The 12,745-nt window shown below is 38.3% G+C and overlaps 1 protein-coding gene across 4 annotated transcripts in view; it reads left to right on the forward strand.

The window, feature by feature from the left end:
• chd9 (chromodomain helicase DNA binding protein 9) overlaps positions 1-12,745 on the forward strand; it is an 88,642-nt gene that overhangs the window by 54,012 nt on the left and 21,885 nt on the right. For all 4 annotated transcript variants that reach the window (XM_041792982.1, XM_041792973.1, XM_041792989.1 and 1 more), the window contains 11 exons: positions 333-401; positions 639-694; positions 2,156-2,273; positions 2,602-2,688; positions 2,958-3,095; positions 4,735-4,856; positions 5,864-6,107; positions 9,246-9,422; positions 9,576-9,719; positions 11,108-11,363; positions 12,366-12,576. In XM_041792982.1, the coding sequence (XP_041648916.1) occupies positions 333-401; positions 639-694; positions 2,156-2,273; positions 2,602-2,688; positions 2,958-3,095; positions 4,735-4,856; positions 5,864-6,107; positions 9,246-9,422; positions 9,576-9,719; positions 11,108-11,363; positions 12,366-12,576 (1,622 nt within the window). The remainder of the gene's footprint in view (positions 1-332; positions 402-638; positions 695-2,155; positions 2,274-2,601; positions 2,689-2,957; positions 3,096-4,734; positions 4,857-5,863; positions 6,108-9,245; positions 9,423-9,575; positions 9,720-11,107; positions 11,364-12,365; positions 12,577-12,745) is intronic.

Consider the following 12,745-nt stretch of genomic DNA (forward strand, 5'->3'; position numbering starts at 1 on the left):
TCTTCTAACTTGCTTTTCTTACATTTGTAATTAGGTTTCCATTTGCCTGAATCAGCAAATTTCAGAGGCACTTCTAGTAAATAAAAATGTTAAAATGAACAGAGAACTTACACCATATGACTGCATCTAACCTTAGGTCCTATATTTAAAAAAGGCAGAATATTTGAAAAAAAACAAAAAACAAAACTTAAACATATACATAGGAAGGCTTAGGAAATTCTAGGATTAGTGCCGTTGAATTTGAATTTAAAAGTTTTATCTCAGAATTATGGCTAGTACAAATTTCAGCACTAGGAGAGTATGAATTAAATGTTTTTCATCTTTATTTTAAGGAAAATCCCAGTGAGGAAGATGCTGCTGTCGTTGACAAAATCATGTCTTCTCGTGTCATCAAGAAGGAGGTAATGCTTTTTGGTTTTATCAAAGGATACATTTGTACCTGCAAAAAGTGGAATGAAAAGTTTTATGGGAATTATTTTTGCAAGAAAGTGAGAAGTGAAATATTGATACCACAAATAATTTAACTGAACTTTTATGAAAATCTTAGATGTGAATCACTTTGATTCCAAAAGCATGACTGTAAAAACATAACTGATTTATCTAATTATGTGTTGTTCCTTTATTAAATCTCTCTTCAGGTGTCTCCAGGAGTTGTGGTCGAAGTGGAGGAGTTCTTTGTAAAATACAAGAACTAGTAAGTTTTTGTTTAGCTGTGTCCTTTTAGTTAAGAGCTCAAGTCAGAAACTGTTTTCATGGTTTCATGTTTCAAGTTTACAATGTGGTGTTGAATTTTTTTGCTTTCCCAAAGCCAAAAAACTACAAAAGGGATGTCAAATACAGACTAAACGGCTTGGAGAACCGCATGAACAGTTTTATTCATCTGGCTGTAAGCTGTTCAAACAAAACCACTAAATTCCTAATGTACATTGTTGCAACATACAAGCCAGCATTTAACATGTAAACAACATCACTTAGCTTCACGTTAGCTCTCATTTAGCCTGTTAGCACATAAGCCACTACATAGAACAGCTAAATAACACCCTCTACAGAAAACACCAACAAACCATTAAAACAAATATATAACCAGCAGTCAGATTATGCTAGACACACGAATCAAACTGGAGTCCTGACGTTCAGAACCTTATTAGCTGATGAACTTAGCTGCAGCTGTGTTCAGTGAAAGCTATAAAATCCTACCATTGTGGTTAATTTGGAGTAGTGGAAGAGAGAAAAACGTCCACTATAGATAGTTTGATGCTGTCCTGTAGTTTCTTCTATTTCTCAGCCTGGGGGTTGGGACCCCCTTGGGGTCTGCTAGACACTGAGAGGGTCACCAGATGCCTTATGAAAAATAAAAACCTCTTTTTAAAAATTTTCAAATGGTATGTTTTGACTATTTTCTAAAAAATATGTAAAAAAAATGTAAATAAAATCATGGTCATGGTCATTAGGTGAGATTTACGCTCCAATCCAATTTAAGTCTGCACATGAATATTCTTAAATGTGCACGTGTGTTCAACTATGCTTTAACCACCCTAAAGTATAGTGGGGGTCATTGGTTTGGCACCTTTATTTTTGGGGTTGCAAGCTGAAAAGTTTCAGAATCCCTGCTCTAGTCGATGCGTCGTCCTTCAGCTGAGGTTAGGTTCATGGCTGCTGCTTCCTTTTTATGTTTCTGAGCTGTCTACAGTGCTGCATGTAAATACCAGTTAATGGTTTTCACTCTGCTCTGTCAACAAATGATATTGTGATTGTACCTTTCACAAGCATCTTGTGGACATTCCGTCTACTTCTCTGATATTTTCAGACACTTTTTGTGGAAATTTGATGCTGTTTCCTACAGAATACTCTCCACTTATACAATGAGACACAGTGGCAATCGCAAAAGTTTGACAGATGTAGAAACCATAGCCAAGGGGGTTGGGGCTCAACTAAGAGTCAGTTGTAATTATTTTGGTCCAAATATGTCTGAGAAATAAGCAACTCTATGAACGTCTGTATAAAAACGGGGACCACATGTAGAATCAGTAATGAAAGCTACCAGCCCTAATTGTTACTACAGAAATGCTTTGTTGTTTTGTTTCTTGATTAAAACCTAATATATGTTTTTGTTGTTTTTTTTTCGTGTTTCTGTGTTTGTGTGGCTGGCTATCAGCTCCTACCTACACTGTGAGTGGGCCACAGAGCAGCAGCTGGAGAAGGACAAGAGGATTCAGCAGAAGATCAAACGCTTCAAGATGAAACAGGCGCAGAGGGCACTCTTCTTTGCAGATGTAAGACTATGTGTGTTTGTGTTGTTGTCTGCTGATTCTCTGTCTTCCTGCGACCACACACTCATTTGGGAATTTTAGTATGAGCAGGTGTGTGTGGAGCACCTGTGTGTGTAGTGTACAAGCATATAGATATTGTGTGTGTGTGGATGTTTAATTTATAATTTGTGTTTGTTTGTGTGGGCAGGCACATCTGTGTGCATACATTTGAATTTCTTTACCTGCTCAGTGGTTACAGTAGAGATGCTTGTCTCAGATTGCAGATAGTGAGTGGGCACTCAGGTTCATTATCTCTTCTTTTCATGCTTGTTTCTCTTTCTTTCTCCCTCAGATGGAAGAGGAGCCCTTTAACCCTGACTATGTAGAAGTAGACAGAGTGCTGGAGGTTTCATATTGCGAGGACAAAGACACAGGAGAGGTAAAATAAGTCTTCTTTCATTTGTTAATCATATCTTTTTGCAGTGTGTGTGTTTATTTGTGTCTCCCTACCTGAACATGTTTTACTTTTCATGTTTTTGTGAAATCTCTTCCTTTCACTACATCCTCCACTTCAGCGATGTCTTTGTATACCAGAAGTGCCCAAGGCCATCCTAATGGGCTTCCTTGCAGCCTTTGTTAATATTATGAAAGCAGAGCGTGGCCTCGCTCCAGTCTTTTGCAGTGCTAATTCTAGTCTGCCTGCTACAGGAGGTGGTGTACTACCTGGTGAAGTGGTGCTCTCTGCCTTACGAGGACAGCACTTGGGAGCTGAAAGATGACGTTGATCAGAGCAAGATAGAGGAGTTTGAGCAGCTGCAGGCAGCAAAGCCAGACTCACGCAGGATGGTAAGTCAACCAACAATCACAACTAAACACTGTATTTATAACCCCCGTCACAGCTCTCCTGCTCTTTATTCAAGTAGGTTATATTTTCACATGATTTTAAGGAATGTTTCCCTTTTTTTTTTTTTTTTTTAACATCGCTTATTTTATAAAACTTTGTTATGCAATGAAGGAAAATCTTGACATACAGATGAGGACGAAACTATTAGCCCCTCAATGAAAATGTTAGTTTTTCCGAAGTGCTGTTTAACAGAGCAAGGGTTTTTTTACACAGCTTTTCCAAACAACCTACTTTTAGTTCAGATGCTTACATTATTTTACTTTGCACACAGACACAAATGAATTTCACAGTAACCAAAATCTACCAGAGTCTAAATTATTACTCCCCTTTAGAACTGACCTTTTTCTTAAGCCATAGCACAAACCAGTTAGTGTTATGATGTGTTTTGGCTTTGTAATGCTCAAAGAGGTAGGAGGAGAAAGATTTCAAAGACTCTGGAAAGAAAACTAGCGAGAGATGTGTCTAAAGACTGCAGAACAACTGCAAAGACACTAGTGAATAACTTAGCAAAGTCAGAAATTGTAGACTGAAAGAAGACCATCATTAAAGCCCTGCACAGGAATGGACTGCAGAGTTGCAGTCCAAGAAAAACTCCACTTCTGTAGGAGAGACACCTTCAAGCCAGACTGAAGTATGCTAAGGACAACCAGGAGAAAGATTATGTGTACTGGAAGCATGTCCAAATAACCCAAAGAACACAATCCCCACAGTAATACACAGTGGTGGGAGTATTATACCGTGGGGATGTTTCAGTGCATCAGGAACTGGGAATCTCGTCAAGGTGGAAAGAATAAGGAAGAAAGACGGATACGTGAAGATTTTAAAAGAAAACCTCAAGCAGTCAGCCAAAAAACTTTGTGGAGGTCATTGCTTTGTCCTGCATCATGACAACCCAAAACATACATGGCTCCTGGTGAAGAACTACCTCTCAAAGACTAAAGGGAACGTTATTGGCTGGCCTGCACAAAGCCCTGACTTGCTGCATAACAGCCTGACTGCAGGCATCATAACCTAATGTCAATTAATGGCAAGCAACCTGCTGCCAGCCACTTTAAAAGTGTCCTTTTTGTTGTTTTACAGGAGGTAATTCCTAATGAATAAATAACTTGCAAATAAAGACTTGAGAGGATGGGGAAAAAAGGCTTGAAGAAACCCATTTATAAAGAGAAACCCATAGATTAGGCTCCATGCAGCTAAAAACGTAGCTGTTTCATTATACAGTTTATGTGCAAGACTGCATACAGCAGTATGCAATTTGCACTGCCTGGGATAAGCATCATTTTAACTGTCTGTATTCACTCCCCTGTTTATTAGAAAACCTAACACTTTAAACCATTTTTTTACTCTAGGTTCACTTGTTTTCAAAAAGTGAAAGAAACACATGCATGTGTCAAATTTATGTTTTAGATCAATGCTAGCTACAAACAAAAACATACTGCCTGTTTTTACCTATGTACTTGTGTTTCTTATTAGCACTCTTGCTGCCCATTCTTCAGTTGCTGTAAAAAATACACATTGCATTTTCTCCTCAGAGATGTAGTTGTAGAGAGAATTCCAACAGTTGTTTGAACTATTTCCCAGGAACGACCCCCGGCCAATCATTGGAAGAAGAGGGAGCAGTCGAGGGAATACAGGAACAGCAACTGCCTCAGGGACTACCAGCTCGAAGGGGTCAACTGGCTCCTCTTCAATTGGTACAACAGGTCAGTTTTTGTACTTTTTGTGTACATGCACATAGCACCAGACCATTCACAAAGACACCAAGCTAATTTATTGAGACAGGGACTTGCTGCCACTCTACACAAGTGAGCTTGCCTAAATAGCTTAGACACACAACTCAAATGGAAAGACAAGTCGTAGGTTTAGCATATATCTTAAACCTAAAGCATAAAGGCGTCTCTTTACGTACTGTGATTACTCACAAAGCTTCAGTAATCCCATGTGAATGAAACATTACATTACGTTTATTGATAGAGAACAATGTTTATGCAGGTATTTTGTGTTTCAAGAGGAATCCTCTGGGTGCATTGAGCCTGCAGATAATGAATACTGAATCACTTTTCCTGCATGTGCATGGACCATGCTGTGTTTTGGCTGTATTCACATTATTTGGCCAGGCCTGCAAGGGGAGTCAAATTTCCTGTCAAGGTGCAGAATGCTGCAGCAGCACTTGCTTTTCTTCGCCTACGACTCACAAAAGAAGAGCTGCACAGTGTAGATCCAGAGCACATGGTGTCAGTGTGCTTGCATTAACCCTGAGTATTGGCTTTATGTGTGAGCATGCAAGACTTTGCGTTTGCCTACGCAGAGAGATTAATCAGAAGTAGAGAGCTGCTTAAGAGGCCAGTGGGAATATCTGCACATTGCAATTAGCATCAAGATATAATACCCCCACCCACTGGACAGCTGAAAAAATGGTTCGCTTGAGTATACCACGCTGCACAGGCGGTTGTATTTGCCATTATGTTGAATCTTTTCTCTTTGGTGTCTTATTACTGCTGATTATGTCGTTTTCTCCTCCATTGTTCACTGCTTATATTATAGCATCTTGGGATTATTCTTTTTTGCCTCCCTTTGTGCTTCTTTTTCTTAACTTTTTAACCTCTTTTTGTGCCACAAAACACATTACTTTATGCTTACTGAAACAAATAAGAAACCTAATTGTGTGAGGTTTTTTTTTTTCTTCTACCCTTTTATCTCCACTTGTCAGACGAAACTGCATCCTGGCAGATGAGATGGGCCTGGGAAAAACCATCCAGTCCATCACATTCCTAGAGGAGATCCATCGTGTGGGCATCAAAGGGCCGTTTCTCATCATTGCGCCACTCTCTACCATCGCCAACTGGGAGCGCGAGTTCCGTACCTGGACTTATCTCAATGTCATCGTCTACCATGGAAGCATGGTCAGCAGGCAGATGCTCCAGCAGTACGAGATGTATTTCAGGGATGCACAGGTAAGTCAAATAAGAACAAAACATAATTTTAGTCCTTTTCCCCAGACAGTGATACCTGTTAGAAAATATGGTATTTTGGTTAAAACAAATCTGATAACATAGTAGTACAGCAGCCTACATACATACTGTTGTTTGAGTGTTTCACTATAAGTCTTTGAAACATTTGTGTAATTCAGAAACTAAAGACATATATGTCCCTTCATTACATATAAATTTCTCTTTAACATGGGTATACTTAAAGAAGCTTATTATAGCCTGTCACTTTCAAAGAAGTATGCAAAGATTGTAATACTGAGAATCTTAATCCCTCATAGTGGCAATTAGAGAATGCACTTTTTCGTTGTTCATTATACTTACACTTCTTTTAAGATGCAAACTTCCACTGTGGTGTATACATTTTGGACTGCAGGTGCAGTTGGTTGGTCAAAAAACCCTTTATTTTCCTGCCTACTAATTTCTGTGTATTTTTTGCCACAGTAATTTAACTAAACATACGCTTTGTGGAGGAGCTGCATAAACATAGTTAAAAATATACAGACTTTCAGCTTCATTCAGCATATAACAGTCTTAAAACAAATGAAAATGTGAGTACTGACAGCCACAGAGTTCATCTTGATATACCAATCCTCTGTTTTTCAAAGAGAAGGAAACAGAAAGCAGCACCGCTTTGCTTACCTTCAGTCAGGAAAGCAGTGATTCACTTCAATTAAAATGATCAGAGTGCTTTTTAGAAAATTGCAACAACAGGAACTCCTATGAGTAATATAATGATATGTTTGAAAACAGGAGGCCTGCATACTACAATAGGGGTGGGATATTAAATAAACAGGCAGAACGTGATTACCAAGCAAAGCAGAAGCCTCAGTACACCGGCACTCTGGATGTAATAAAGCAAACTTACTCAGCAAAATGTTGCAGAGGCTAAGATTACCTGGAGAATCAGAAAAGCAGGGAGAAGATAAAGATAGTGAATGCTTTTGTTTGTATATAAAAGGTATGTTTGGATGATGTGTGCTGAAAAATGATTTTATATATATAATTTTTTCAAACCAACACATCTTGAACATATTTAGCCTGAGAACACCTAAAATAATCACAGGTCTTGTTATAGCCGTTCAAATGTGAAAAAATACACAAGTATCCTAAATATTTAAAAAATTTACTGTTAAAAATTGAGTGATTTTTTTTTAGGGCTTTACTTGCTTGCTCTGTAGGGCAAAATAATGCAACATGTAAATATTTGGTTTTTAGTCCATGCAAAGCATTAACTTGATTCCAAGAATGGCACATGTCCAGCTTTAAATGAGGCGCTAGGTAGTTAGTGAGCCATGGGCAGAGGCTCGCCGCGGTTGGTGGGCCATGTGATGTGTCACAACAGGCAGTTAGAAGCTCTTAGTGTTCAGACGAACCGTGGGAGGAATTAAGGCAAGCGGGAGCAGAACAGAGCGATGCCGCCACCAGGCTGTCTCCCAGGCAGCCTGTGATGTCACAGCAGCAGCCCCCAAGGGGAGCTCTCTGTCAGCACAGCTCAGGCATATCAGAGGTAGAGAGGCTCCTCCACAGCAGTCTGCTGGCTGTGGGAGCGGGTTACTGGATAACTGACTGTCCCTAGAGGAGTGTTGTCAAGGCAATAGATACAAATGGAAAGGCGGGGTGAGGCAGAGTCTCCCCAGACATATGAATAAACAAATAAACAAACAAACAGACTCACTACCACATGTGCGCTCATGTCCTGGCTGTGCTATAGATGATTTTCCTAGAGTAAGAGGTGTGGTTTCAAATTGGCAATTAAACATAACAATAAATAAGCCACGTCCTGTTTACCGTTAAAGACTTAAGTTTGTGCTGTAGGTTTGAAAGGTAATATCAACAACTTCAAGACCACATTTAAGAAATATGCAAAAGCTTTAAATGTTCTCACACAAGTAATTACAGTCTATCTTTTTTTAACTACTCTTCCATTATCAATAATGCTTGGAAAAACTTGATCTTTCAGCAGTGATGAGAGGTTTTAATGCAGGCCTGGGATCCATGGGGGGCTGATCTTGGTTGGTCCCATAGACTTCAGTAAAAACTCAAAATGAAAACAATACTTTGATGATGAAGCCTGGTGTTACTCTTTTTAACTTTTAGGACACCAGAGATGTTTATGAAATTCACTGTTGTCCCTGGCAGGCTGAACGTGCATATGAAGATCTGCATGCTATGTTATTGTATTTTATTTTCATTTATTTATATTAGTGACATCAAAATTTTCAATACATTTTGATTGAGTAATCACAGTGTTGAAAAATATGTTTAAAAATGTATGCTTATTAATCTCATTCTTGTACCATCACACAACTGGCTAAAGTAGCTGTTAAACTACGATTAGACCACATAAAAAATGCTTTTAACATTTATAATTTTCTGGGAAAAAAATCCATTTACTACCGATTAACACCATCCTAGACTGACTAGTAGGTGGACAATCTGTCCTTGATCTCCTCGTCTCCTTTTTTAAAAGTTAGTAGAACGTTTTGATGCCACTCAGAAGCATATCTTTTCTGATTGTTTTATTACTGTTAGATTTAAATCTACCAGTAATTCTCTTTCTCATATGACATATGCAGTTGATTCAGATGATTTTATTACAAAGTTTACAATTAATTCAATTTTTTAATGGACTGGCATCACTTATTTATTTATTTTCATTTTTGATATTACAGAAAAAGCTACGGTCCAGACCTTCTCTCCTAAAGTGTCTTCATGGCATTTATTATCAATTGGTGCTATCTAAATAAAAAGTTGGTTTATTGTTAGTAACAGCCTACACCTGCAGCCTCTCTGTTCTTTGTGGTAAACTTTAAACTTTTGATTACAGCACAGCATCGCCACCACATCAGCATAATGCCATAATTATAGTAAGACATTACTAAATCCCTAAGTGTTGTCCTTGTTAAACCATGTTCTCTATGAAAACAACTGTCAGACTTTGACAAGCCACACAGACTACATTAATTACAACTCAAGACATTTAAAGGTATTTTACACACCCTTAAATAAGACCAGATATCTTGTTAAAAAATGATAGATACCATCTCTTGATCCTTTTTTGGTATAAATGCTTTATCTAAAAATGTTTCTCCCTTTTTCCAGGGCCGAGTTATTCGAGGTGCCTACAGGTTTCAGGCTGTTATCACCACTTTCGAGATGATCCTGGGAGGATGTCCCGAACTCAATGCCGTAGAGTGGCGCTGTGTTATCATTGATGAGGCTCACCGCCTCAAGAACAAGAACTGCAAGCTGCTAGAGGGCTTCAAGCTAATGAGCCTGGTACATAAGCCACCAGTTTCTGAAGAAATACAAAAATAAAATGTACAATTTAAATATGCAGTTGGCAACCCTTTGATGCATGGGAACTGCATTAGTTTGGGATTTGCTGCAGAAACTAAATAATCTGATTTTGTTCCTCTTCTTCTCCTTTAGGAGCACAAAGTCCTGCTGACAGGTACTCCTCTCCAGAACACTGTGGAGGAGCTCTTTAGCCTGCTACACTTCTTGGAGCCAGCACGCTTCCCCTCAGAAAACACCTTCATGCAGGAGTTTGGAGACCTCAAGACTGAGGAGCAGGTTAGTCTACTTATACAGAGAGTTTGTTCAGCGTGTTTTTGTTTTTGTTTTTTTTTTTGCAGGGGGTGGGGGGGGCTTTTTATGCCCTTTATTGAAAGTGATGGATAGAATCAGAGAAAGGGATGAGAGATTGGGGGACAGACATGCAGGAGAGGAGCCACAGACCAAACTTGAGTGTTTTTACATCTCAGTATTTCCCACTGATTATTTCATTATGCAGAGTTAAAAGTCTGAAATCTACTCAACCACACTCAGATAAGAAAACTATGATAGTGTTTTATTTATTAAAGGAAATACATGTTTAAAGTGTTGGTAAGTTATAAAAAGGTTGCTTTAATTATTGCTTCATAGCTCACTCCACACTCATCTTTTAATAAGTCCCTTTGGTATGGAGAGGACTCTTGAAGCAGAGCTTTTTGTAATCAGGCTGCAGTGACATTTTTGTATTCTTGTATACACACCCATCATATGGTGGTTAGTGATAACAGATAATGGGTTTTAATGCAGCTCTTTGTTAAATTTTTGTATTGACACAGTTGCTTAGAAGGAAAAGGCTCTTTACCTTTCCTCGTCACATTGCTGCTTGGCATTTAATTTGTAGGCAGAGGAGATGCCCAAGAAAAGAGCATTAAAACATGCTGTGAGATTGGTACTCAGGCTGAAAGTTAAAATATTTGAAACATGTAGTACTCACCACGCGCTACTAAATCTAGCAGCTTATTGTGCCAGGGGGAATGTAAAATCCTTTTCATAGTAAAAGTTGCCGATGCTTTTATGTTGAACTTTGTCAAAACATGTTAGACAAGGGCCTGTGTGTGCATAATAAAAAAAGAACTGTGTTGGGAAAAGCTGGTCTGCCTCTGGGGATCTAGTGGTTACAAGGCTGTGATGCTGTAATGGAAGCAAAAACTCTTGATTTTAGGATATGTGGGTGTTAATCCAATGCAAAAGAAGCTGCTGAGGACTGGTTTTAAAACTTATCTAAAATATACAAAGTCCACACAGTAAACACAGACGTAAAGGGTTTAATTTTACAAGAGTTCTATAGCAAATGGTGTGTGTGATGAATCCTGCTCCTACAGTGTGCTTTTGTGGTACCTCTTCAAGTTGCTGTTCATAAATATAACAAAGGTTAACTGCTATCAAACTGAATTAGATTCAGGTTTATCTTAAGGTGGTCAGTATTTACAGAATCCATGTTGTTGAGCATTTGTATGGAAAATTATTTAAGGAAAAATAAATCTCTGCTATTCCATTGCCACCAGATATTGATCAAATCTATGAAACATACTATTTAATTTCACTGTAATAATGCAAAACTCACTGTAGACCAAACAAATAATTCAAAGACAAATATTGCATGTATTTTTTCTTGTTATCGCCCACAGGTACAAAAGCTACAGGGCATACTGAAGCCCATGATGCTGCGACGATTGAAAGAGGATGTGGAGAAGAAGTTGGCTCCGAAAGAGGAGACGATCATTGAGGTTGAGCTCACAAATATTCAGAAGAAATACTACAGAGCAATCCTTGAGAAGAACTTCTCTTTCCTGGCTAAAGGAGCTGGCCAGGCAAACATGCCCAACCTGGTCAACACCATGATGGAGCTGCGAAAGTGCTGCAACCACCCCTACCTCATCAAAGGTAGGATGGGGATTATTTTACCTTAAATACAAGCTCATGTTGGTAAAAATCCTCAAAAATAATCTTCACAGATATAGCAGTTCAACTATTTCCTGTTTAGTCTTCAAAAGGTGTTAGCAGTAAAAAAAATCTCAATTTTATGGCAAATATTCCTAAGTATGTACTATATACAGTGCTTAACAAATTTATTAGACCACCCTAACCCTAACCAAAGTAAGGTTTATACCACAGCTGCCCTGAATTAACAGCAATGGTAATTACCAAAATCATTTTTTGTTCTTCTGCAATGGTTAATACACCAATATGTAGAAGCTCTTTAACCCCAATGATATTTTTACTGCTAAAATATAATTATTGTTGTTATCCATGAATTTTCAAATTTACTGATTTACAAAAACACTGAAAAAATTGTCAAGTACATTATTATTTCTTGATTAATATGTCAAATTATAGTTCTTTACTAGCATTCCTGAAGAGAAAAATTCGTTTTAGTGCTTGAATGTTATGCTTGATCAATTTCTGACTTCTCAGAGAAGCCCAGTGAGCCGGCTCAAATTTGGGTGAATTCAGTTTGAAATCCCTCATTCCTGTTCAAAACGGTGAAGCGTGGAGAGCTGACTGAAAATGAAAGAGTCTGCATTAAAGCACTTCATGATGCTTGATGGTCTTTGAGACAAATATGACAGGTGGTCTAATAATCAAATGAAATCAAATTCTTTATTTCAGACCCAGGGGGATCCATAGTTCAGGGTAAAAAAAAAATATAAGAAGAAGAAAGAAAAAGTAACACAAAGGAATAGTACAAAGCCTTCCACATGTTCAATGTCTAGCATACAGATATGTTCGCCAATGTAAATAATACATTTGTTAAGCACTGTATATTTGTTATATATAGCAAAAGCTTTCGTTACAGTTGTTATCATGACTTTTATGTGTTCATCAAAAGTCATGAAGAAGCAGAAAGAGGGTATTACTGAGTTTTACATGTCTTTTCTGCATCAGGGGCAGAAGAAAAGATCTTGGAGGACTTCAGGGAGGTGTACAGCCCTACTGCCATGGACTTTCACCTACAGGCTATGGTGCAGTCTGCAGGGAAGCTGGTCCTTATTGATAAGCTGCTGCCCAAGATGAAGGCTGGAGGACACAGGGTGCTCATCTTCTCCCAAATGGTGCGCTGCCTGGACATCTTGGAAGACTACCTCATTCAGAGAAGGTAACAAAGATGGTGATAGATTTGTTCTTAAAGCTCGGACTGAAAATCTCTCTCTCCGAATTTAAAATCATGATTTTTTTTAAGGAAGTTTACATTGCAAAAAGCAGCTGTAGCTGTCATTTCAACTTTTTTTTTTTTTTTTTTTAAGAATTAACTTTTAAACAGGATT

The sequence above is a fragment of the Cheilinus undulatus genome, linkage group 1 (assembly GCF_018320785.1).
Source record: "Cheilinus undulatus linkage group 1, ASM1832078v1, whole genome shotgun sequence".
Classification (NCBI taxonomy): domain Eukaryota; kingdom Metazoa; phylum Chordata; class Actinopteri; order Labriformes; family Labridae; genus Cheilinus; species Cheilinus undulatus.